Raw genomic sequence first — 27,115 nt, forward strand, 5'->3', positions numbered from 1 at the left:
AGATGATTCTGTGAACAGTGTGTCCCCAGGTCCGCTGCTGTCTGCCCACAAAGGTCACAAAGGTCCTCTCCAGTCTTCCTTCCCTAGGATAGCCTCTGAGCTACTCCCTGCCAGGGACAGGTCATGCATGACCTTACAATGATTGTGTCTGTCCTTCAGGTCCAACCTCATGGGCACCAAGTTCACCGTGTATGACAATGGAGTCAACCCTCAGAAAGCATCAGCCTCTACTTTGGAAAGTGGAACCTTGCGTCAGGAGCTGGCTGCTGTCTGCTACGTGAGTCCGGGGGCTCTGGGTCTCTGGGCTTCGAGCTAGGCATGACACTCAGGACTTGCTACCTGCCTGTGGCCTATTCCGTCTGCTTTTGTGGGCAGACAAGGAGGGCAGTGGAGTGGCCCCTGCCTGGGACAGTACACAGCTGACCACCTGCCTGGCAAGTTCTGGGAACTAGGCCTGCCTCTCTGCAGCCCAGCCCGGATGCCTCCTGGGAAGGAGGAGGCAGGAGGCCTGGGTTCATGTTGGCACAACCCTCGTCTTCCCTCCAGTATTCAGGTCCTAAATGGACTGCAAGGCCCTTTGCATAATCTCACTGAATATTCAACCTAAGAGCTCGAGCCTATCTTCTTTATTATATAGATGAGGAAACTGAAGGTCAGAGGTTGGGCCACTTGCCAGTGTCACACAGCTACTGAACTGGGATACAAACACAAGGAATTTCTCCATCTCATTTCAAAATGAGGGGCTGGTACCATTAGCTTGGGTCTTCATAGCTGTTTCATATGATCCAATGGTGCCACCTGCTGGTCAGCTCTGGGGAGGCAGTCTGAATCTCTTCAGGTGATACTTAGCCCCCGGTGCCGTCTGAGGCACTGAGAGATAGTAGTGAACAAAGTTATACCCTTCTGGGACTTGAATCCTGATTGGGGGGCGTGAGGGAAGCTATAGAACAGTTATATAACATTCAGAAAACTAAGATCATGGCATCTGGTCCCATCACTTCATGGCAAATAGATGAGGAAACAATGGAAACAGCGAGAGACTTTATTTGGGGGGCTCCAAAATCACTGCAGATGGTGACTGCAGCCATGAAATTAAGACACTTGCTCCTTGTAAGAAAAGCTATGACCAACCTAGACAGCATATTAAGAAGCAGAGATATTACTTTGCCAGCAAAGGTCCGTCTAGTCAAAGCTATGGTTTTTCCAGTAGTCATGTATGGATGTGAGAATTGGACTATAAAGAAAGCTGAGCGCTGAAGAATTGATGCTTGTGAAGTGTGGTGTTGGAGAAGACTCTTGAGAGTCCCTTGGACTGCAAGGAGATCCTAAAGGAAATCAGTCTGAATGTTCATTGGAAGGACTGATGCTGAAGCTGAAACTCCAGTACTTTGGCCACCTGATGTGCAGAACCAACTCATCTGAAAAGACCCTGATGCTGGGAAAGATTGAAGGCAGAAGGAGAAGGGGATGACAGAGGATGAGATGGTTGGATGGCATCACTGACGCAATAGACATGAGTTTGAGTAGGCTCTGAGAGTTGGTGATGGGCAGGGAGGCCTGGTGTGCTGCAGTCCTTGGGGTCGCAAAGAGTCGGACACGACTGAACGACTGAACTGAAGAAGGATAAAGCAGGAAGACGGCTCAGTTCAGTTCAGCCGCCCAATCATGTCCAACTCTTTGCGACCTCATGATCCGCAGCACACCGGAAGAGGGCTATGAATATCCTTTTAGGAAGGATGGCGGGAGGCCCTCACTGGGGTAGTGTTTGGGTAAAGGCCAGAAGGAAGTGAGCGCCAACTGTGCAGGTGTTGAGGAGATGGTGAGCAAAAACGCTGGCGTGTCAGGGGAGCAGAAGGAGGGCAGCGAAGGTAGCAGAGAGTAGGTGGTGAAGAGAGGGGGTGGTGGGGCCACATTTCATGAGGCCTTGCAGCACGAGGTAAGACCGTGCTCTGACTGCGACTCAGTTCCTCTGAGTGAACTGAGAAGAACGACCTGACTCACCAGGGCTGCTCAGCGCTGTGTGGAAAACAGACGACAAGGAGGTGGGGCGGGGGCTGAGGAAATGAAGAGTCCAGCTAAGGGCTGGTCCTGTGCTCTTGCTGAGAGATGGTGGTGGTTGAAAAGTGGTTGAATTCTGAGTATAACCTGAAGGAAGAGCTGACAGCATTTGCTGATGGGTTAGAAGTGGTATGTGAGGGTTGGGGGGAGTTAAGTTAGGACTCCAGGTAGGGGAGCAGATGGAAGAATGAAGATGTCATTCACTGGAGCGAGGAAGATGGTAAGAGCAGCTTGTTTGGGCAGAGTGGAGATTAAGGAGCCAATTCTGGACACGGTAAGTTTACAGATGCCTCCTGTATGTTCGAGTGGTGATTGACTAGCTCATCTCTATCCGCTCCTCCAGTCTGTCCAGCAGGTAGGTAGCATCTTCAGATGGCCGGTATTGAGCGAGCTTCTCTCTCTCTTTCCCAGGAGACAAACGTCTTAGGTTTTAAGGGGCCTCGGAAGATGAGTGTGATTGTCCCAGGCATGACCATGGTTCACGAGAGAGTCTCCATCCGGCCCCGCAACGTGAGTCTCCACCCACCCCACCTGCTTTCCCCCTCCTCCCAGCCTCTGCACGCACTTCTGAGGGCACAGCTCCAGCGGGTGTGCATGTGTAAACAGTATGAGAAGCCCTGGGGGTCGTGGGGAGATCTAAGGACCCCCACCCCAGGGCAGATCACTCTCTGGGGTGGTTATGGGGCTGAGGCCTGGGCCTGGCTCAGCTGAGGCTGCCCTCCCAGGAGCATGAGACGCTGCTAGCACGCTGGCAGAACAAGAACACAGAGAGCATCATCGAGCTGCAAAACAAGACGCCCGTCTGGAACGACGACACGCAGTCCTACGTACTCAACTTCCACGGGCGCGTCACTCAGGCCTCGGTGAAGAACTTCCAGATCATCCACGGCAATGACCGTGAGTGTTTCTGCCCTAACTCATGACTGCGTGACACCGGGGCCCTTAGCTCGGGATTCAGCCCACTCAGCCCTGCCTGTAGAGCTGAGTTTAAGGGCTATGGGTTATTGGGTTAGTAGAGGGCTTTGTGACCTTAATGACTGGGAGGCCCTGGAAAAGCCTCCTCTGGAGCCCTGACCCGGGGTTCTGTGCGCGCGGCAGAGTCTCAGGCGTGGGGCACCCTCTGAATGGCCTCCCCTCTCCCTCCCCCTCCCCTGCTGTGTGTCTGCGTCTTGTCACCTGTTTGCTCTCTCCTGCCGCTGCTCCCGTTTGGTCTGTGCTCTGCCTCCTCTGGGATCTTCTTGGCATCTCTGCTTCTGGCCTTCGCTCTTCCCTCTCATGATGTGGGTGTCCATCTGTCCTTCCGCATCCCTGTTCTGCCCTCCTCTCTGTCCTCACTTCTGCCTGGCTCCAGCGGACTACATCGTGATGCAGTTTGGCCGCGTAGCAGAGGACGTGTTCACCATGGATTACAACTACCCGTTGTGCGCGCTGCAGGCCTTTGCCATTGCCCTGTCCAGCTTCGACAGCAAGCTGGCCTGCGAGTAGAGGCCGCCCCGTGCCCTCTGGGGCGGCCCAGCCTGGAGTGGCGCTGCCCGCCTGCCTGTGGAGCAGCCCCACCGACCCCTGTACATAGGCCCCCTGCCAGGTGAGCCTTCGGCTCTCGGTGGGCCCGGGCTCGGCCATCCAGGAACGGGCTCCTCTGCCTTTGCTGCCAAGCAGAGGAGTGGGGGGCATGAGGGGACCAGCGCAGATCCTTTCTGTGCCCCCACTCTCGGGTTAGTGTCCTGCTGCAGTCCTGTTTGCCAAGCGGAGCAGCCCCTTCAGCAGGAGAGGCGTGAAGAGGGGGAGAGGAAGCACAGGCAGGGCTGCTGCGGCCCAGCGTCCACTCAGCCCGGGGTCCGATGACCACGGGCCCCAGCAGTACGGGGCTCGGTGAGTGTGTGAGTGAGTGTGTGTGTGTGTGAGAGCATGTGAGTGTTGGGGCCCATCAGCTTTACATAGCACAGGCTTGGGTAGCCGAGCCTCGCTTTTACAACTGCAGAAAGTCCTCGAGCGTCAGCTGGCCTCCACCAGGCCTGGGAAGAATTGGGGTGGAAAGGTGAGGGGCAGGCCCCTGTCAGGGTTGCAGGGCCCGGCTGTGGCTGTGGGAATTGGCTGGCGACCTGCGGTTGGGGCTCATTTGATTTCTCTAGGATTTCTTTGTGCGTGCAGAGGCGGCAGGAGGCCGGCCCCCAAGGCCAAATGTCTTAGCGGGTGGGGTCTGGAGGATCCATACAGGCTGAGCATACAGGTGGCACGTGGGCCAGGGCGGTCCAGGAGCCCTGTCAGCTGACCCAGGGAACCCCAGGATGCCAGCCCCAGACTACACTCAGGTAGGTGCACCTGGGGCTCCTGCCTGTGCTTCAGCTCCCTGCAGTAAAGCCTAGGCTGTGGCCACTGAGGGCGTGTGTGTAGTTGTGAGCTGGGAATAGGAAAGGGTGAGGGGAGCGGGAGACATGTTAGAACCACAAGGGGTCAGAGGTGGCGACCCTTAGAGATCACCTAGAAGATGGACTTGCCTGGGGTCACCTGGCTGGTTAAGGGCAGAATTTGGATTTTAGCTCATTTCCTTGTTCCCACCCTCCTCCAAAAAACCTGCTGTCTCTGGCCTTCCTGGGGCACAATATGCATACCCACGCACCTGATTCCAGACTTAGAAATGTCAAGAGGTGGTGAGACCTAGGCCATTTCAGCGGGAAACCGGGCAGTTCCCTGCTGAAAGCTGTCTTACTCTGCACGTCCGTCTGATCAGGACTGGCCTGTGTCTGCCCCACCCCCACCCCGTCCCGAGGGCAGGCTTCAGCAAGGCTGCGGCCCGGCTTTCTATCCAGCTGTGATAGGTGGTTGTGAGTGGCCCGACCTCTCCCTCTGCCACCCTCCTCCTTGGAAGGCACCATCTACGCTGCAGACTTGGGAACGCTTGTGTCTGTCATTCACCTTGACAGAGGCTGCGGGCCCAGGTGGAGATCAGGAATCAGTGGGAAACGAGCGAGAGTCTTTCCTCACTTCAGAGTAGATGGATGTGCTTGTAAAGACTACACAGAAGTTGGGTTTTTTTTAAGTCATGCTTCAAACATGTTAGCAAGGCCCTGAGTGAGGTGGTGGAGCTGTTTTGACTTCAGTGGAATTAGGATGTTCTCATTTCCTGGGAATCTAGGTTTTCACGTATTGAGTGCTTAAAGCGAGGCCTCCTGTCCTAGCAGGGACCTGGCCACACCCGGGGCATCCATCTCTGGTTGTCAACATGGTCTGGTACCTAGACCACTCTGACTTGGGGCCTTCTTGAGGGCACTGGAACTTGCTGTCCTGGAGCAGGCCCACTTCCCAGGGGAATACTGTTGTGATGTTCTCCTTTCTGGCTCTTCCTGTCTTGACATTTGGAATGACAGAAGCTAGATGACCTCTAATGTCTAGTCAAGCTGTTTCTCTGGGTCAGTGATTTTTAAGGTAGAAAGGTTGTTCTGGATCTTTGTGAGAGGGAGGATCCTGGTGGCAGAGTGTATTATTCATCAGACGTACAATGGAAAGCGTGTCGCCTGCTTACTCCTCCAGTACACAGAGGATGGGTTGACGGGTGTTTCGTTAGGGTCGGGAGTGTGGCCTGAGAGTTCCAGCCTGGGTGTGGCAAAGGGTAGCTCAACAACAAAATCCTCTGTTAGATACTGAGTGACAGGCAAGAGCACTCATCACCTGCTGGAGACCCAGCCTCGCAAGGTCTTTCCTAAGACCCCATTCTGGGTGATGCTGGTTTTCCTTAACCATGGGCCCAGACTCCTAAAGCTGCTGGGACCCCTGGAGACCACTTGGGTTCAGTCTCTCCCATGGTAAGAGTCCTTGCCCTTCGTACCCAATGCCCAGATGGTCCTTGGTTGGGCAGGGAACTTAAGTGTTGGAACAAGCATGCCCCAAGGGAGTTGGGTAGCTGGGGCCTTAGGCAGCTCTCTGTAACTGCTCCTGCTGCCAGCTCCTCCTGGGGCCACACCCCAACTCTGCCCCCACACAGTTCTGCAGAGCAGGAAGATTCACATCCCTAACTCTTCTCCAGTCCTGGCTTTTCTTTCCTTCTGGCTCTAAGGTGCTCTGTGTCTGTCTTTGTCTCTGTGTATTTGGGGCCAAGAGCAATCGGTGAACAATCAATTAAGGTTTCCTATTATGATCATATTTCTGTGGATGAATAGGAAAGGAATGAGGATGTAGCTGTGATCACCTGTGGATTCTGTTCATTTCATGCCCTTTGATCAGAAAGCGTACCTGGGAAAAGTACCAGCTCCTTCTCCGGAGGTTCTTACTGGGAAGATGCTATCCAAACAAGTTCAGTTCTTCAGTTTCCATTCTGCATTACCTGGAGAAACTGGTGTGTGGCATGCGTGCTTTAGATGAATTTGAACTTATTCTAGTTGAATGTGCCTTAAAAATCATGACACTAATTCAGAACGAGCATGTGAGGTCCAGACCCATGCTTAGGACAGGTGGTAGAAGCCAAGGAGTGTTATCATCACAGGCTAGAAGAGAACCTTTGGGGCCTGCCTCCTGCAGTGAGAAGAAGGGACAAAACTGTAGAAGCAGATGTTTTTTTTTTCCCCCTCTGGAAGTAGTGGGGCATTTACCTCTAAATGAATATTCAGAGGTAGTTCTTAAAAAGCCACAGTGATGATTTCAAACTAAGATGCCTGTGCTTTCCTTACAGCAGGTAGGGGGGTGGGTGGGCTGGCCGTATCCACGGCTCTGTTAACGCAAGCACAAATTCCATCTCCAAGGTGGGGTTCCCGGCTTTCCCAGCCTTCCCTTCTCTACCGTTCCTTACCCCAGCTGAGATAGCCCTGTCACCTCAGGATACCAGGGGGCGCTCAGAGCACATGTTTCCAGAGAGCTGAAGGAGGCTGCTTGCTCTGATGCCCAGCACTAAGGGGGGCCTGACTCCCTGGCACTCAGGGCCCAGCGCCGGGACCCTACGCTGCCCTGGGCCCTGGCCTGTAGAACTGGAGCAGCCCCCAGAACAGGCCAAACTGTGGGCTCTTGTTTGAGTTTATTGGTCGTCTGTCCTTCCATGTCTCTAGTTTTGCAGTTTTCTTTCATCTCAGGATATGGGGGGGGGGAGTCCAACAGATGTTTAGGGACAGGTTTGGTTTTTGAATTTTCCAGCCATGTTGAGAAGCAAGTTGGTTCCTACAGAAAGCACTACTGCACTTAGTAATCAAGTGATTCTGAGCAAACCATGGGATTTTTCTAGATCTGTTCTCTCACAGAATAAGGAGGTTAGACTGTGACAGCTTGCAGTTGGATTCGGGGTGAATGAAAGTTGGTCCTTGCTCATCACTTTCTGGCTCATCACTGTGCCTTTTTCCTTTCCTGAGAAGGATGTGACACCTCTTTCCTCTTCTGTTCTCTTGTTCCTCCCTGCTTCCCTCTCAAGATCCAGGCCGAGCTGGAGATTAGGCTGAGATCCAGTTTCCTAGAGAGTAACAGAGTGACGTAGAAAGGGAAGCCCAACTCTGGCCTCTTTAGTCCTGCATTTGGTGACAAAGGGGACTTAGAACGGTGACACTTCTCTTGTTGAGAGTGTGCATTAGCCAGTTTGCATAACGCCTAGAATGTGTGTGTCTGTCTGCACAAGATTGTCTTTTCCTATTTTGGAGTGATCAGACATTTTATTTTTGTTCAAAATTATCGAGTTTTAGATAAACTTGCAAAACTGTGCTTTTATTAAGTGATTTTTGGAATAAACTCTTTGGTATTCTGGAGCAAATGTATTTATTTATTGGTATGTGCAATGACAAAGTTGGTATTTTCCCATGTTCACATTATGTATGTTGTAGAACTTTAATGTTTGTCTAAGTACAGACCATATATCAACAAATTAAACTTGAACTGTTTCAACACTGCTGTGCACTTTTTTCCCCCTATCAAAGAAAAACCGTGTTTCTTACCTAGAAGTTTTTTTCTACATCATTCATTCCTTCTGCCCTAAGAGCCTCAGGGGAGGGCAGGAGGGTGGTGGTAACATGGGGATCGTAGCTGGTTTGGAAACAGTCACCTGTGGGAGGAAAACTGTCTTCCCTCTGGCTGTGCTCCTCAAGTTTAAAGATGGTCAGAACCCCACACGCAGAGGGCTAGGAAGGGCTGGAAGGAAGGGTAAGGACAGGAGGTACTAAGCGCATCCTTTGCAGGCTCAGCTGTGCCAGCCGGGAAGAGCGGGCTGCTGCTTCCTAGTAAACCCTGTGGGCCTGGCCCAGAGGAACACACACACGGCTGTAGAGCTGCAAAAAGGCGGGGAAGGCCAAAGTGGTAGAAATAACATGAAGACCCAGCCACTGGGTTCCTCTAGCCATATTCAGAGCAGCCCAACCTGTTTAAACAAAACCTGGACATGCTACACGCTTGGGAATTTTCTTTTCAGCCTGTGGCAGATGTGAAGTCAAGAGCAAGGGAGGCTGCAGTTATGCCTGAGAGCTACAGGTCTGGTCCTAGGTGGGGAGTTCAAAACTGAAGTCACCCAGTGACTGCAGGACCTGGGCTCTGGGCCATTCCTGGCAGTCAGGCTAGCCTTGGAGCGTCAAGTCCAGCAGCCCGGCAGCACAGGAACTTGGTGAGTGCTACTCTGTTGATGGCACTGGCCTCAGCATCCAACACAGGCTACCCTGGACAGATGCTATACATAGCCTCTCACTTCATCCCAACAGCTCTGCAAGGGGAAAGTGAAAGTGAAGTCGCCCAGTCGTGTCTCTTTGCGACCCCATGGACTGTAGCCTATCAGGCTCCTCCGTCCATGGGATTTTCCAGGCAAGAGTGCTGGAGTGGATTGCCATTTCCTTCTCCAGGGGATCTTCCCGACCCAGGAATCGAACCCGGGTCTCCCACATTGCAGGTAAACACTTTACCGTCTGAGCCACCAGGGGAGAGCTTCCCAATTCAAAACTGAGGAAACTGGTTCTTAGAGAAGTTAAGGAATAATCTAAGGAAAAGAAATTTGGCCTATTTAATGTGCATAAGAAAATGGGAAAGGAAAAACCTAACATTAGGTACATTTTAGAAAGAGCTGTTATGAAAATCATCAAGGCAAAGTCGGTGATACTTTGTTTTTCTGCTTTCTGGGTAGCTGAAGCCTTCGATTTTCCTCTGGAATATAGTCTGGGTTGAGGGAATTTAATGTGGTCATGAGTAGTGTTGGTTTATTACCCCAGATCAAGAACCTACCTGGACTGTGGCCTCTCTCCGTGGCTTTGCCTCTGGGAAATAGCATATGCAGGACACTACTATGAAAAAAGGAAAGAGGATTTTGTGGTTTAGTGATCAGGTTAAAGATGATCTCCAACAGCTCTGGACAGGGTCCATGGAGAGTCCTGGTTGACAGCTATTATCCTGGTGTAATTATTATTTAAGCTCTGTTTTCCTAAAATGTCCCAGTTTGGACTGTAAGTCGCTGGATGACCCAGGCCATGGAAGGTGTGTGGGGTGCTCACAGGCCATCTCTTCCAGAGGCCACACGGCCTCCACTCCTCACTGCAGCTCTCTGTCCCTGGCTCCCGAGCTCCCACAGCAGTAGTCCTGGAGCTCAGGAGGTGCTCTCCTTGTGTGCCTGGTCTGACCAGGAAGGGGCATCTCCAGGCCAGATCAGCCACCTGAGTTACTAAGCACGGCCCCACATGATGCAGTTATTTCCTAGGCCAACTATCTGACCCCAGAGGTGTGACTCTGTGCTCTGCCATGTGCCCAAGAGTCACTGCAGACCTAGTCCCAGGGGACTCATCAGGTTCTCAGCCCAGATCAGTTCTGGAGAAATGAAGACCAGGAGAAAAGATGACAAATACCAGGCCCAGGACTTTGGTCATCCTGGACTGTACATATACATATAATCTCATCCCTGAAGAATAACATAATTCTGAAGAATCCAAAAAGGACTGCCTAATCTGAAATGACTGAAAAGTAAATTTTTAAAAATATAAATACATAAATGTTTTCTGTAAGCCCACCAAGAATCAGGGCAGCAAAAATCATCATGAAGTCTCAGTACTTGGGGCAGAACTGTTTCTACAAGCCAATTTCCCCCAGAGATGAACATTCCAAATAAAGAGTTGGTTATGTGACACCTTACATACCAGCCTCAAATATTAAAATACCTGAACATCCATTTACTTTCATACCCACTGCTCTACCACCACTTTCTGCCAACTGTATCCTTTCTCTTTGCACATCTGGAGAAGTTCGTAGCATCCCTCAAGATCCACCTCCTCTGTGGAGTTTCTTGGAAGTACTTTAGGAAAAGTGACCTTTTCTTCCTTTGTGCTCATATGGATTTGGGTCTGTATCTCAATTACAGCATAAAATCTTACACAATAAAGTAGCTACCGCTTGCTGAGTGGTTATCCTATATGAGATAGGACCAATGTTGTCTTATAGGCACTGATCATTTCACTTAATCTCCGTAACTGTGATTTAATCCTCATACCCTATAAGACCTGGACTCTGACTCCCCAGCTTTAGCAATGAGAAAGCCAAAGTTCTCGGGGTTAAGGAGCTGGCCAGATTCTACATGGGACTGTGACCAATATTTCTCTGCCTGCAGAACTCACCATCTTGAGCCCTTTTATAGTTCGGTTTATTTTAAAAAATAAACTGGATAAGGCTCTCATATTCGTTTTTCTTTCAAAGGCAGGAATTGAGCAGTGGTCTGCAAGATGAATAAATGAGAGAATAAGCAGAAGGAAACAAATATCCACCTCTAATAAGGGAATCATATCCTAAGGAAAAAAGAAACTTGAACCAGAGTCCAAGAACTTTCCTCATAAATCAGCCTCCCACTGTGAATGGAGAGAAAGAACACGGCAAATAATTTATCGAAACAGAAAACAGCACCTACATTATTTTTTACCTTCAGCATTATATTACATCTAGATTGTTCTCAGTACATTTTAAACTCCTTTCTCTACAAGTGAATCTAACGTTCCAGAGAGACACAATATGCTTCCTATGGACTCAGTCTTCACTGACTTTTGTCTGAAGTCATTAACAAACACTGCACAGCTCCAGCTGACACATCATCTGAATCTGGTCCTGAGCCTGTGACGGCAGTGTGCATGCTTACACGTGCTTTAACAGTTATTAAATCATTTTCTTGGCCTCTGGCTCATTCCAGGCATATAGTGGAACTCTAAAAGCCAGTCCACCTTTACATGATTGCTCAGTTTTCAAGTCTTCCACATTTCGTGGTCCTCAGGAATATGTCCTCTTGAAACTCTCAGGTCTTACCTGTAAACTGAATTCACTCATCCTTACCATACAGAATACATCTTACCTCAAGGAGACACATGACAGATGGCAGCTCAGAAATTACGCTTTGGGTCTGGTCACAGTCCTCCCTGTCCTAATACCTCCCACTTTGCCCAACTTTCTCAACAGACTCAGATATCCAAATAGGGAACACATGGTCTGTTCCCAGGCACTGCTATATTGGGTCCCTACAATACAGGGCCCCAACAGTGTGGGTCCAAGGTCCTTAGACCAAGGGCAGCACGTGGTCTACAAGTTCAATCCTCCTCGTTTCTGTTTTAATTTGTTGTAAGAACAAATTTCCCAGAGGGCACAACATTCAGAAACAGCATCTAAGCAAGGACTGCCTGTCAGTGCGTGGGTTTACTCTCCGTCAGACACTCCTTGGCCCTGTGAGCATCTCATGGCAGGACTTCCACCCTTCAGCAGCCTTTCCTGAAGCTTCAAACCTTGGCTCCACAGGGTAAGGACTAAAGTCTCTATCTCAAGCTTCCTCTAGCCACGGAAGATGAGAGGTATGAAGGTGCTTCTACATTTGGCAGTTCTGTTAAGCAGAACAAGGACAAAGGAAGCTAGAGATCCAGGCATTATTAGAGAAAAACCGTTTCCCGGCAAGCCCGAGCCTGGAGGAAGAAATGGCCACCCACTCCAGTATTCCTGCCTGGAGAATGCTACGGACAGAGGAGCCTGGCGGGCTATAGTCCGTGGGGTCACAGAGAGTCGGACACAACTGAGTGACTAACACTACTACTACTATTACTAGCAAGCCTCTAGGCTCATTCTCAGGCCAGTGAGAGTCTCCTATGCCAGAGAAAGGTGGAGGTTTGAGGCAGCCTCGGGGCTCTGCAAAAGGCCCTGGCTGTAACGGGTTCCTCAGGAGGCCCTCGCTCTAAGGGGCTTCAGCTCAGGCAAGAGTCCCCGCTCTGGTCCCACCATCCCCACAAACAGAATATTCTCCTCCTTGAACCCAGCAGACCACTAACCTGTACAAGGCCCACAGAATAAGGCACCTTAAGACTCTGAAATCTTCACTCTTGCAACCTTAAGTCCTCATCATGTGTAATCTGATGTTCGTCACAGGTAAACCATCTGTTACTTTTAACATGGAGAGTCAGACCTCTGCCCTGAGTGGTCCCATCTGTAATTATGATAGATCAAAAATTACTCAGTGGATCGAGTCTCTGATGGAGCAAAGAAGGAAGAGAAAGAGGGAGGCTGTCTTGTGTTCATACTAATTTCTATGATGTTTTATAAGGTGACAGGTGTGCAAGCACCAGGAAGGATACATGATATCCATGGTAGTGGCCTGATTGGCTGTGATACTTAAACACGGAGAATGAAGTACGGGGCACAGGGCCAAGGATGAAATCAGAGAGGAGAGAAAGGTCACCTTGGGACTCCAGTAATGGTCCTAGACTGACTGTTCTCACTCTAAACCCTGGGGATGCCGCTTCCTCAGCATGCCACCTGGATCTGCTCTATCTGCATGGATGCCTGACCCTTCATCTCTCAAGTCATAGGGCCACACTTCGTTAGTGGTTTCTTCCTGCTCACTGTAACTGTTTGCACCAAATCCAGCATTCTCTGCCAAGACGGCGGGATCCTCTTCTTCAGGAGACCAGCAGGAACATGGTTCTGGCTCTGGGTCACATGAGGTAACAGAATTATCTTCCTGAGCTCTGGGCTCAGTAGGCATTGCCCAACCCACACGGTCTGATTCTTCCTCTTCCAGCACTCCCATTCTTTCAGCTATTTCTTCAGCAGAGGGCTCTTTTGAGTCAGGGTAATCCACCAGGATTGTTTCTTGCCTATGCTTGATGCAATCTGAAAGGTCATAAATTGGATAAGTCTCTTCGGGATAACCTAGAGAAAAAAGTAGCACAAAGTCTTACAAAGAATGTCTCTTCCAAATAAATAGTGTCAGGCTCAAAGAGGCTTCTCAAGGCAGCAGCCATCCTATCCCAACAAATCCATTCAAGAAATCTCTAAGATAACTAACAGTTCTCAAGTTTCACTTGAGCAAATTCTTGGCGATCCGGCTGATTGTCCACCAGCTCTATGAAATACAAACCAATTCAGCTGAAAATCCCTTCTCGAGTGCAGGGTGCTTGGGGCAGAGTGTAAGTCTCACACCTCAAGCTTCTGCAGTAGTGATGAAGATTAAACAAACAACATGATCCTCAGTTTAAAAAAAAAAAAAAAAGTGCCAAACACCAGATGGAGAGAGCATAGCTCAAGGCTAATGTTTATAATTTCTATTTGGAACCATTTCCAAAGCTTCCCAGGGGCGGGGTGTGAGGGGGGGAGGAGGAAAGGAATGTTGAGCTCTTTGAAAAATACACCAGAAAGTCTTCTACTAATCAAAACAATTGAAATGGCTTGCAAGTGTCAGAAATAGAGAGCACTTTAGCAAGACATGCCCAAGATCCCCAAGGACAAGGACTGCATTTTGAGAAGACAGGATTCCCATTGTTGGCTTCTTCGTCTTCACGACAGGGAACAAAAGAAAACAGCAAACTGGTAAACAAAACGAATCCCAGCAATGATAATGAGAAAAGAGAAAATGTTGCCAAATTAAAGAATGAAATGAAATAAATCTGTGTCAGCCAAGCCGAGCCTAAGCAGCAGATGGGCCGTGCTGGAGCTCATATGCCGGTGCTGGCACCAGCAGCCGTGCTCGGCCAGAGAATTCAAAACCCATTTGCACATTATGATAATTGGCAAATTGAACCCTAACATAAACCTTTTTTTTTTTTTGCCTACAAATTTTGAAAAGTAGGGGTCTTTTTTGGTGCCATGCAGAGTGTGGAGACACATTTTTACAACATTTATGATCGGGGGGGAAAAAAAACAGTCAAAATCACACAGGCTTATTGTAGAAAATTGGAAAAACCCAGACAAGTTTTAAAAAAGAAAACAAGTCACCTAGAATCCCATCACTGATAACAATGTGTTGTACTACCTCTGGCCTTTATATCACTGCAAGTGATAACATATATTTTTCTCTTTTTTAACAAAGAGGGATCATACCGTACATAAAATATTGTACCCAGATTCTTTTCCTTCAACATTATATCATGAGTACTTCTTCATATTACTGGGCATTTAAAAGTTGGCTACAAAATATCCCATCATACAGCTACATAACTGACGCGATTTACCATGCCCCTCTGTAAGACATTCACTTTCCAATTTTCCATTATAAGTTTCATATTAGTTAAGATCTCTGAATATAAATCCATGTCCATTTCCCTGTTTTTTTAAGATAGAATTTTAGATATATGAAAACTAGACCAAACAGGATGGACATTTTAAAAGCCTTTTTTATACTCTGCCAAATTACTTTCCAGAAGAATGGTATAAATTTTTAGTCCTACCAGTGATATAAAAAAACTCCATCTTCTCACATCCTCACCAGCACTATAGTAGTGTGTCAAGAATCTCGCCAATGCAGTCTCATAGTTCCCAGGTTTAACTATGCTGGGGACACTGGAGCTCAGCTACCCAAGGTCCTCAGAGTCTCTTTGGTCAAAGGCGGAGGTTGGGGAAGCCCACTTCTAGTTAGCTCCTAGCTACTGAATGCTTAAGAATGAAGGCTGTTTTCTGGCATGTTTCTGCCTTCTCCCTAAACCAAGAACAAAGCTTAATGTTGGAATTTCATGACTATCTGCCTTGGTTTATTATGGGGAAGCCTGCTGAAGAAAATTAAACAGTGACTCACATTTTAACTACTTGAGTAGCCCATATCCGCCAACGTACTGATTACGCAGGAACTTAAAACATAAGCAAGAAACAAACACTCACTGGTCCTACGAGGAAGTCAGCCGATCAAAACTGGAACCAAACTACGCAAACTATGCAAAGAGCCCCTTAAAAAAGTCAGTGCAGGAAACAGAAGTTAAGGCCAATCAGCTTTTAACTGACATTTCCAGTAATATTCAACTGGTTATTGTATGTATAAAACCAGTCAGGCTTCAATATAAAAAAAGGAGCAAACAGAATATAAGAGCGAGCTGTCAGAAACTGAAAATCCTAATAGCAAAAAAAATTTAACCTGAATAAGGAAGAAAAGAGTAGGCTGAAATAGACATGACTGAGAACCAAATTAATATATTATTAGAAGTTCAAGGTGAAGAATTCTCCTTGAGAATTCTTCAAAGAATTCAAAGATAAATATGACAAAGAAATGGAAATTATGAGAAAAAAAGATAAGCTGCACCGAAGACCTATCCAAGATCCAATCTTAGAATTACTACAGTTCTACAGTGAGAGGGCAGAGTAGATTAAATGGGAGCAATAATCAAAGAAATTATAAGAAAATATTCTTGAGTTGAAAAAAGTCCCAAGTCTTCAGATGGATAAATGCTAGGTAAAAATACTTTGAAAAATCCATACATTAACACATAGTCAGATATATGCTGATGAACTTTTACAAATTCAAACTTTTAAGTATAAAAAGAATACAAATTTCCAGATAGAAAACAGAAACTAGCTAACCAAAAACAGATTGCCCATTGAGAAAAAGAATAAGACTGGGATAAGAGTTATCATGTTCAACATCAAATGAAAGTAGAGAATGAAGCAATGTTTTCAGACTTATAAGGGAAAACTTACAAGGGGAAAAAATGATCATATAATTTTATATCCATCCAAAAAATTATTTGTATCAAGGTGAAAAATGGTTAAGTCCAACACTTAGAAAGCACACCCTTCTATTTTAAAGGGGGAGCTGGGGGAGGACCTTAAGGAAGTATTCTGACAGATACAAAAATTAATCGAAAGTTTAAATTAAAGAAAGAAGATAGTATATACAAGAAAGTGGTAAAAAAATGAAATCTGTAAGAATTATCAATGTAAAATAAATAATTATTGACAATGTGGTTAGAAATTTAATGACATTGTTAAATACTTAGAAAAGGCTAATATCTTTAAAAGCTACATAAATCATTTGGAGCTAAAATTCTACATAATTTCAACAAAACCTAAGTAGTAGGTAGAAAATAAATAAGAATAATTTTACCTTATTTGTGGACAGGTTATATAAAGAAGATCTGCAGTTTGGAAGGAAAGAAGTCATTCCATTTTTCATTTCATTGATTCTCACTGAGAATGAAATAGTTTTTCTTCTGTTTTGTAGCCAGCTGAACTTTTTTCTTTTGTGCACTGCATAGCTAGGTGGAGATCAGTGTTTCCTAAATTATTTGTAGAACTTTTTATATATTAAAGATACCATCTTCTTTGCTGATTACCAGTCATATTTGTTACGAATATTTTTCCAATTTAGTGTTCGTTCTGAAAACTTTTCAACCTTATCTGATCTACAGAAAGTAAAAATTTTATATACACCATGTAAGTTTAATGTTATGGTATCCTCTCCCTTATAATTTCTTGCATTGTTTTTTTAGTTTTTTTATTCTGTGTTAATTGTAGATTCATGTGTAGTTATAAGAAATACAGAAATCCTATGTACTCTTTATCTAGTTTTTTCTAATGATAACACCTTACAAAACTATACATTATAATGTCACAACCAGGATGTTAATACTGATATAGTCAGTATACAGGAACATTTCTATCACCACAAGGATCCCTTATATTGCCCTTTAATGGCCACACCTACTCCCTCCTTCTAATTCCCTCCTTAACCTCTGGCAACTACTAGTCTGTTCTCCATTTCTATAATTTTGCCATTTCAAGACTGTTATATAAATAGAATCACATGACATAATAACCTTCTACAATTAGTTTTTTTTAATTCAACATATCTAGAAGTTTATCCAAACTGCTGCATTTATGAGTAGTCCCTTCCTTTTTATTGCTACAGTCTTTCCCAGCCATCAGTCTTCCCAGTGAGTTGGCTCTTCGCATCACGTGGCCAAAGTATCAGAGCTTCAGCTTTAGCATCAGTCCTTCCAAGGAATATTCAGGATTGATTTCCTTTAGGATTGACTGATTTGATCTCCTTGCAGTCCAAAGTAAAAGTGAAATCGCTAAGTCGTGTCCAACTCTGCGACCCCATGGACTGTAGCCTACCAGCTCCTCTGTCCATGGGATTCTCCAGGCAGGAATACTGGAATGGGTTGCCATTTCCTTCTCCAGGGGATCTTCCCAGCCCAGGGATCAAACCCGGGTCTCCCGCATTGCAGGCAGATGCTTTACCATCTGAGCCACCAGGGAAGCCCTGCAGTCCAAAGGGACTCACAAAAATCTTCTCCCAACACCACAGATAAAGGCATCAATTCTTCGGTGCTCAGCCCTCTTTATGGTCCAACTTTCACATCTGTATGTGACTACTGCAAAAACCATAGCTTTGACTACACAGACTTGTCAGCAAAGAAATAATATTCTGTCTAGGTTTGTCACAGCTTTTCCTCCAAGGAGCAAGCATCTTTTAATTTCATGTCTGCAGTCACCATCCACAGAGATTCTAGAGCCCAAGAAGATAAAGTCTGTCACTGTTTCCACTGTTTTCCCTTCTATTTGCCATAAAGTGATGGGATAGGATGCCATGATCTTAGTTTTTTGAGTGTTGAGTTTTGAGTCAGCTTTTTCATTCTCCTCTTTCTCTTTCATTAAAAGGCTCTTTAGTTTCTCTTCACTTTCTGCCATAAAGGTGGTGTTATCTGCATATCTGAGGTTACTGATATTTCTCCTGGCAATCTTGATTCCAGCTTGTGTTTCCTCCAGCAAGTCATTTTTTCATGATGTACTCTGCATATAAGTTAAATAAGCAGGATGACAATATATAGCCTCGACATACTCTCTTCCCAATTCTGAACCAATCCATTGTTCCATGTCCAGTTCTAACTGTTGCTTCTTGACCTGCATACAGGTTTCTCAAGAGCCACAGGTAAGATGGTCTGGTATTCCTATCTCTTTAAGAATTTTCCACAGTTTGTTGTGATCCATACAGTCAAAGGCTTTAGTGTGGTCAATGAAGCAGAAGTAGGTGTTTTTCTGGAATTCTCTTGCTTTTTCTATGATCCAGCGGATGTTGGCAATTTGACCTCTGGTTCGTCTCCCTTTTCTAAATCCAGTTTGTACTTGTGGAAGTTCTTTGTTCACATACTGCTGAAGCTTAACTTGAAGGAATTTGAGCATCACGTTGCTAGCATGTGAAATGAATGCAAGTGAGAAAAACAGTCTGTCTCCCCATTTATTTATTAATAGATCTTTCATTTTTTCATTAGTGTTGTATGGTTTTTCAGCATGCAAATCCTGTACATGTTCTGTGAAATTTACACCTAAGTCATTAATTTTTTTGAATGATTACAAAGTTTTCATTTTGACGCCAGCACGTTCATTCTAGTATACAGAAATACAATTGATTTCTGTATGTTTATCTACCTTGCTGAACTCATTTATTAGTTTTAGCTTTTAAAATAGATTCCTCAGGGTTTTCTATCAGACCATCATGTCACCTGCAAGCAGGCCTTTTATTTCCTTTCCTTTTCTTCCTGTACTACCTAGAACTTTCAGCACCATGCTGAATAAAAGTAGTCATCCTTGCCTGTTCCCAGTCTTAGGGAGAAAGCACTCATTGTTCACCATTAAATATAACATTAACTGCAGGTTTCATAGATTCTCTTTATCAAGCTAAAGAAATTCCCCTCTAGTCCTAATTTCTGTTTTTATGATGAACAGATCTTGCACTGCTTTTATGCTCAAGAAATTTTTTCCCGCCAAGAGCGAATACCTATTCACAACTATTTCTTTTCTAGTTTTTAAGGTTTCTCCCCTCCATCCTTAACTATTTAATATACCTAGGGTTATTCTGATGTTAATATGTACGCTCTTACTTCTGCTCTGGCAATAATGAAGGCATGAGGATTCCCCCGTTAAACAACTAGAAAATCAAATGAAATCTATGAAGAGCCAATTTTCAAACATTACGTAACAAAAGTAGTCATGGATCCTGAGAAAAGGGAAGCAGGGCCCAGTGGTCTCACTGAGCTTGGAACGCAAAGTTCAGGGAGACCGGAGCAGTGAGAATATATAGGGAAAAATACTGGAAGGAAAGGAGCTTTGCAAAGAGAGCTCCAGAGATCTATAGAGGGAGCTCCTAATGTTTGTAACTGTGTTAGGATCTGTGCATATATGGGATAAAACTAACCAGGGCCAGGAAAATAAATAATAAAAGCATTAGGCCTATAAATTCCTGGAGCTCACACATAGCTGGGAACAGTTCATGCCCTTACCAGCCAAAGTGGAAAGACCTTGTGGAGCATCAGGCAGAGTCTAGAGAAAGATACTGCTTTACTAACAGGACTAAATTAGTCACAGAATAAAGGTTGCTTTGGATCCACTCTAACAAACCTTAAAAACGAGCACTGAAGGATCCAACTGATCTCTGGCAACTTAACTGTGTATTAGAAAAAAGTCCAACACTAAAGTACTAAGACAAAGACTAGCCTTCCACCATGTAAAACTCACAATACCCTATCACCCAATCAAAATTTACCAGGCAAGCATAAAGGGCAGGAAATGAGGACCCATAACAAGAAGAAAATATCAATACCTAGAAAGAGATCTAAAGATGACACAGAAAATAAGATCAGCAGTCAAGTCTGTTAAGAAAGCTGTTATAATTATGTCTCATATGTTCAAGAAGGTAGAAGAAAATACATGAGAGAGATGAAAGACATAAGAAAACCCACACAGAACTTCTAGAGATGAAAATACAATATCTGAGATTAAAAACACATTGAATGAGACTAAGAGCAGATTATATACTGCTCTTATGTATCATATATAAGAGTATATAATCTCTTCCAGATTATATACTGGAAAAAAAGATTAATAAAGCTGAAAACAGGAAAACGATCCAAAATTAAGCATGGTGGAAACAAAAGACTGAAGAAAAAAAAAAATAGGCTATATGTGAGCTGTGGAACAATATCAAAAAATCTAACAAACATGCAACTGGAGAATCAAGAGAGCACAGAAGCTCAAGAGAGCTATCTCATTAATGAAACAATGGCCAAAAATAGATCAAGGATCTAAGCTTCCACCTTGAGAAACTAGAAAAAGAATATCAAACCCTAAGTAAGCCATGGAAATCAATGAAATAGGAAATAAGAAAAAACCCAAACCACAGTATAGCTCTTGAAAAGATCAACAGTGTTGATAAACCTCTGATCAGTCTAATCAGGAAAAAAAATTACAAAAAGGCCCAATTACCTATATCTGGAGAAGAATAGGATACATCCTTATAAACCTTATACATGTTAAATAAATAAGGGAATATTATAAATAATTTTATACTAATAAATTTGATAATGAGAATAAAATATGTAAACTCATTGAAAGATACAATCTATGAAAGTTCACTCAAGAAGAAATAAACTGATACATTGCAATTCATGTTAAGAAATTAAATTCACAGTCATATAAGTCTTGCCACCAAGAAAACTCCAGGCCCAGATGGTATTACTGGAGTAATCTGCCAGACATTTAAGGAATAAATAAGTAATCCTACACAAACTCTTCTTTACAAAAGAAATCAGTATAATTCACTAACTTAAGTCATCAAAACAGAAAAATAATATGATCAGTTCATGTGATTAACAAAAAGCATTCATAAAATCTCAGTACACATATATGATGAAAAACTCTCAGCAAAGTAAAACCAGAAGGAAGCTTCCTCAACTGAAAAAGAACATCCATGATAAACCAAGAGCTCACATCATATTAATGGAGAATGTGTGAGCACTTTCTACCTAATATCAGGAAAGCAAGGATATTTGTTTTCACCACTTCTATTCAATATTGTGCAAGGAGGTTCTAGCCAGTGCAGTAAGCCAAGAAAAGAAAAGACCTATATATTGAAAAGAAGTAAAACTGTCTTATATAAATAATTTGAGACTATCTACATAGCAAGTTTAAAGAAATTTAATCTTAAAAAATCTGAAGGAAAAAAAAGGAAGCTACTAGAAGTGTGTTTAAGAAAGTCACAGGATACAAGATCAGAAAACAAAAATAAATTGTGTTTCTACACAGATAGCAATAAGCAATTTAAAAAATTTAAAATATCACTTATTATATCAAAAATATGAACTTTAAGGATAAATTTACAAACATGTACAAGACCTAAATACTGAAAACTATAAAACATTGCTGAGAAACTAAAGATCTAAATAAATGGAAAGATAAAAATGTGAATGGATTAGAAGATTCAATATTGTTATGATGTCAATTTTTCCAAACTGATCTAAAGAATCAATACAATGCCAATCAAAATCCCATCAGGCTTTTTTTTTTTGTAGAAAGTAACATAGAGGCCCTTGATGAAAGTGAAAGAAGAGAGTGAAAACGTTGGCTTAAAGCTCAACATTCAGAAAACAAAGATCATGGCATCTGGTCTCACCACTTCATGGCAAATATATGGAGAAACAGTGGAAACAATGGCAGACTTTACTTTTGGGGGCTCCATAATCACTGCAGATGGTGACTGCAGCCATGAAGTTAAAAGATGCTTACTCCTTGGAAGAAAAGTTATGACCAACCTAGACAGCACATTAAAAAGCAGAGACATTACTTTGTCAACAAAGGTCCGTCTAGTCAAGGCTATGGCTTTTCCAGTAGTCATGAATGGATGTAAGAGTAGGACTATAAAGAAAGCTGAGTGCAGAAGAACTGATGCTTTGGAAGTGTGGTGTTAGACAAGACTCTTGAGAGTCCCTTGGACTGCAAGGAGATCCAACCAGACAATCTTAAAGGAAATCAGTTCTGAATATTCACTGGAAGGACTGATGTTGAAGCTGAAACTCCAATACTTTGGCCACCTCATGTGAAGAGTTGACTCACTGGAAAAGACTCTGATGCTGGGAGGGATTGGGGGCAGGAGGAGAAGGGGACGACAGAGGATGAGATGGCTGGATGGCATCACAGACTCGATGGACGTGAGTCTGAGTGAACTCCAGGAGTTGGTGATGGACAGGGAGGCCTGGCGTGCTGCAGTCCATGGGGTCGCAAAGAATCGGACACGGCTAAGTGAGTGAACTGAACATACTGATTTTAAATTTATATGAAAATGTGAAGGGCCCAGAATTACAAAAATAATTTTGGAAAAAAAACAGTTGAAGAACTTGCCTTACCAGATTTCAAGTCAATATAAAAACACTGTGATATTAGTATAAGTATACACACAAAGATCAATGAAACGGAACAGAAAATCCAGAATACACCCACCTATACGTGGTTAATTGATTTTTCCATTTTCCAAAAGGGAAGGGTTGGTTGATTTCTAACCAACACACCAAGATAATTAAATATAACAAAATTTTGTTTATAACAAAATAAATAACAATAGAATATCAATGTGGAAAAATATTAACCTCATCCTGATACTGCACACTGTATATAAAAAGTAAAGAATAGATCACAGGCCTAAATGTAAGAGCTAAAACCACACAATTCTAGAAGGCAGAAGACTTAGGTAACTTTGAGTAAGGCAAAGATTTCTTAAAAGCTCACAAAGAAAGTGAATCATAGGCTCTACTACAAAGCCACAGTCATCAAGACAGTATGGTACTGGCACAAAGACAGACATATAGATCAATGGAACAAAACAGAAAGCCCAGAGATAAATCCACACACATATGGACACCTTATCTTTGACAAAGGAGGCAAGAATATACAATGGAGTAAAGACAATCTCTTTAACAAGTGGTGCTGGGAAAACTGGTTAACCACTTGTAAAAGAATGAAACTAGATCACTTTCTAACACCATACATAAAAATAAACTCAAAATGGATTAAAGATCTAAACATAAGACCAGAAACTATAAAACTGCTAAAGGAGAACATAGGCAAAACACTCTCCGACATACATCACAGCAGGATCCTCTATGATCCACCTCCCAGAATTCTGGAAATAAAAGCAAAAATAAACAAATGGGATCTAATTAAAATTAAAAGCTTCTGCACAACAAAGGAAAATATAAGCAAGGTTAAAAGACAGCCTTCTGAATGGGAGAAAATAATAGCAAATGAAGCAACTGACAAACAACTAATCTCAAAAATATACAAACAACTTATGCAGCTCAATTCCAGAAAAATAAACGACGCAATAAAAAAATGGGCCAAAGAACTAAATAGACATTTCTCCAAAGAAGACATACGGATGGCTAACAAACACATGAAAAGATGCTCAACATCACTCATTATCAGAGAAATGCAAATCAAGGCCACAATGAGGTACCATTTCACACCAGTCAGAATGGCTGCGATCCAAAAATCTGCAAGCAATAAATGCTGGAGAGGGTGTGGAGAAAAGGGAACCCTCCTACACTGTTGGTGGGAATGCAAACTAGTACAGCCACTATGGAGAACAGTGTGGAGATTCCTTAAAAAATTGCAAATAGAACTACCTTATGACCCAGCAATCCCACTGCTGGGCATATACACCAAGGAAACCAGAATTGAAAGAGACACACGTACCCCAATGTTCATCGCAGCACTGTTTATAATAGCCAGGACATGGAAACAACCTAGATGTCCATCAGTTGATGAATGGATAAGAAAGCTGTGGTACATATACACAATGGAGTATTACTCAGCCATTAAAAAGAATTCATTTGAATCAGTTCTGATGAGATGGATGAAACTGGAGCCGATTATACAGAGTGAAGTAAGCCAGAAAGAAAAACACCAATACAGTATACTAACACATATATATGGAATTTAGAAAGATGGCAATGACGACCCTGTATGCAAGACAGCAAAAAAGACACAGATGTGTATAACGGACTTTTGGACTCAGAGGGAGAGGGAGAGGGTGGGATGATTTGGGAGAATGGCATTGTAACAGGTATACTATCATGTAAGAATCGAATCGCCAGTCTATGTCTGACGCAGGATACAGCATGCTTGGGGCTGGTGCACGGGGATGACCCAGAGAGATGTTATGGGGAGGGAGGTGGGAGGGGGGTTCATGTTTGGGAACGCATGTACACCCGTGGTGGATTCATGTCACTGTATGGCAAAACCAATACAGTATTGTAAAGTAAAATAATGTAAAAATAAAAATTAAAAAAAAATAAAAGAAAAAAAAGAAAGTGAATCATAAAAGAGAAAATAATAAACTGGACTTCATCAAAATGAAAAAAAAAATTCTGGTCTTTGAAAGATGCCACTAAGGAAATTAAAAAGCAAATCACAAATTAAGAGAAAATATTTGCAAAATTCATAACTGACAACTTATATCTAGAATATAGAAGAAACTCTTGCAACTCAGTAAGAATATAACCAACTCAAGAAAGTGGCACACAATGTGAACAAACACTTCACCAAAGATATACAGATGACAAATCAGTACATGAAAGGATATTCAACATCACTAGTTGCTAGGGAAATTCACACCACAGTCACAAGCTAGATACCACTACACACTCACTAGAACAGCTAAAATTAAAAAGACTGACGATGCCAAGTGATACCAAGGATGTGGAGTGACTGCAATTCTCATACACTGCAAAATGGGAAGGCAAAATTATTTTAGAATCAACCTGCTTTCCAAAGTTGAACATACACATATAAAACCCCAAAATCTCATTCTTAGAGCTATACCAAAATAAATACAAATATATGTTCCAATAAAAATGTGTATGCAGAAGTTCACAGCAGCTTGATTCATAATAGCTCAAAGTTGGCAGCCAAAAAGTTCCTAAACTGGTGAATGGAGAAACAAACTATACCCAGACAACAGAACACTACTTTGCAATTAGAAGAAAGAACTACTAATACGCTCATCACATGAAGCTCAAAAGCACTGCACTAAATCAATGAAGCCAGAATGCAAAAGAACACGTGCAGTATGACCCATTGATACAGAAAAGGTAAAGCTAGAGGGACAGAAAGCAGTTCAGCTGTTGCCAGGGCAGAAGGGGATTAGCAGCAAAGGGAAAGGTAACTTTCTGCGATGATGGAAGTATCATGACTATTTCATGTCTGTGATATGATTATACAACTCTGTCAAAACTTATCCAACCATACACTTAAAATTGGTGAACTGTGTATATATTATACCTCAGTAATAAAGTTGATTTTAAAAATTCTGTTAAGATCTCTTTTCTGGGCTGATGGTTAACAAAGAAATAAGAAAACACTGTTTACCTTCCCAGTCCTCCATATAAGGGGCCTCCTCAGCTTCTTTCTCTGGAGTGGATCTATCAATGAATTTTCCTTCTTTCATGACCCTGGTGATTTCTCGGAGCTGATGAAGCAATCGTTTTTCTTGGTCAGAAGTCACAGTCTGTGCTCTGCTTAGAAACAGCAGACAATCCAGCTAGTTAGTAGCAAATACTCCTAGGCAGCGAACATAGACATTACTATGATCTGTCTGGACTCTAGAATAACAAGTTCAATAGCAACAGATCATTGCTGTAGGAGTTGATTCTGGAACTGCATAGATGGGAACCAGAGATGTTAGTTCAATGTTTTGATTTTATAAATGGGAAAACTAAGGCCTAGAACAGAGGAAGTGATTGTCCGAGGTCCCAGAATGATTTAGTGTCAGTTCTAGGACAAGACTCCAGCTATCTCAGCCTTCAGGTTCTTTCACAGTACACCTCACTGCCCTGATTCCCTATCCTCAAGCAGTTTCACCATTACTTACATTACTCCATTTACTACAGGCCACTTTTCTCTGCAGTAAGTCATCAAAAGAAAATGTGCTGGACCACTTGCCTCGATGAGGGAAAAATATGCTACTAGGCCAACCCTAGAATTGCCAGGCTGAACCTACTTGTGCAGAAATAAAGACATATTCTAAAATGTGAGAGTTGGATCATTCTGACAAATCATCCAGACCAAAGGAACTGGGGAAACTGAGGCCCATGGAGAAGAAATTATATATTTATTCACATTGTTAGTTAATGTCAGCACTCTACCTAAAACTAGTCTCCTAAGTCGTAATAACATTCAGTGCAATTCTTGAAGCACAGTGCTCAAGTTCCACACTTTAGAAAACCTGTATGTGACCCCCTCATTCGGCTGTGTTGGCTCTGGGGAAATGCCTGCATGAGTAAGATGAGGCTCAAGGATAACATGTGACGATTTGAGAGGGAAGCGCTGCATCGTATGAACAGGCAGGCAAGGCCCCACTCAGTAAGACTGAGAACTGTCTGCTTTGGGACCAGTTTTATCTACTGGCAGGATTTAACAGAGGCTACTTATTCTCCTCTTAAAACCCCAAAGCACTCGAAGTCAATATAACACCCATGAAGAGGAAAGAAATGATATATTCTGTACCAGCCTCATGGTGGTGTCATCAATCTTTCCCAGTCCCGAGCCTATGTTTCTTTTTACATTTAACCTACATTATGTTACCCTTAATGACTAACAGGGAAAAAGAAAAAACTGCTTCTCCTGTCAATATTAACATGTTAACTGAGGAAAATGTAGGTGCAACATTTTTACAGATCTCAGTGGGAGGAAAATAAAAACCCCAGGAGCTCCACTTTTTCTACAATAAATGGTCTCAAAGATCTGAACTGAGGAAAGCCTGTCTGTTCTACATGCATGTGAACGGCTGCTTTATACTTTCCAGCAGCAGAGGAGTCCTGACTCACCTTAACTACTCATCTGTTCTATAACCCCTAACTCTTGCTGTTATGACAACTGATTCTGTGGGAGGCTTCTGGGGTAGCTGGGTCACCCTTAGCTCAAAGAGCCTATGTGCTTATCACAACACGTTGCACATGTTACTTCTCTGGACTGTACTTAGTACATTCTGATTTTTACTGAATACAACAGTCTTGACTTTGTTTTCTAATTCATGGAAAATCAGAGCCCTTAATTTAAAGGGATA

General features: G+C 43.6%; 2 protein-coding genes across 9 annotated transcripts in view; one reads left to right on the forward strand and one right to left on the reverse strand.

The window, feature by feature from the left end:
- TUB (tubby bipartite transcription factor) overlaps window positions 1-7,916 on the forward strand; it is a 91,607-nt gene extending 83,691 nt beyond the window's left edge. For all 6 annotated transcript variants that reach the window (XM_018059492.1, XM_018059494.1, XM_018059496.1 and 3 more), the window contains 4 exons: window positions 160-277; window positions 2,470-2,568; window positions 2,784-2,955; window positions 3,410-7,916. In XM_018059492.1, coding sequence (XP_017914981.1) covers window positions 160-277; window positions 2,470-2,568; window positions 2,784-2,955; window positions 3,410-3,543 — 523 coding nt within the window. In that variant the 3' untranslated portion in view covers window positions 3,544-7,916. The remainder of the gene's footprint in view (window positions 1-159; window positions 278-2,469; window positions 2,569-2,783; window positions 2,956-3,409) is intronic.
- The window catches only part of RIC3 (RIC3 acetylcholine receptor chaperone), a 58,751-nt gene continuing 40,498 nt past the window's right edge, over window positions 8,863-27,115 (reverse strand). The window contains exons 5-7 of one of the 3 annotated variants that reach the window (XR_001919233.1): window positions 25,420-25,565; window positions 12,288-13,167; window positions 8,863-9,290 (exon numbers count right to left, since the gene is read on the reverse strand). Coding sequence is in view for 2 of the 3 variants with exons in the window: in XM_018059497.1 (XP_017914986.1) it covers window positions 12,731-13,167; window positions 25,420-25,565 (583 nt within the window). In the remaining variant the exon portion in view is untranslated. Of the gene's footprint in view, window positions 9,291-10,881; window positions 13,168-25,419; window positions 25,566-27,115 lie in introns of those variants that run through there. The other 2 variants (XM_018059498.1, XM_018059497.1) reach the window with 2 other exon arrangements.

Source organism: Capra hircus, chromosome 15 (assembly GCF_001704415.2).
Source record: "Capra hircus breed San Clemente chromosome 15, ASM170441v1, whole genome shotgun sequence".
NCBI classification, from domain to species: Eukaryota; Metazoa; Chordata; class Mammalia; order Artiodactyla; family Bovidae; genus Capra; species Capra hircus.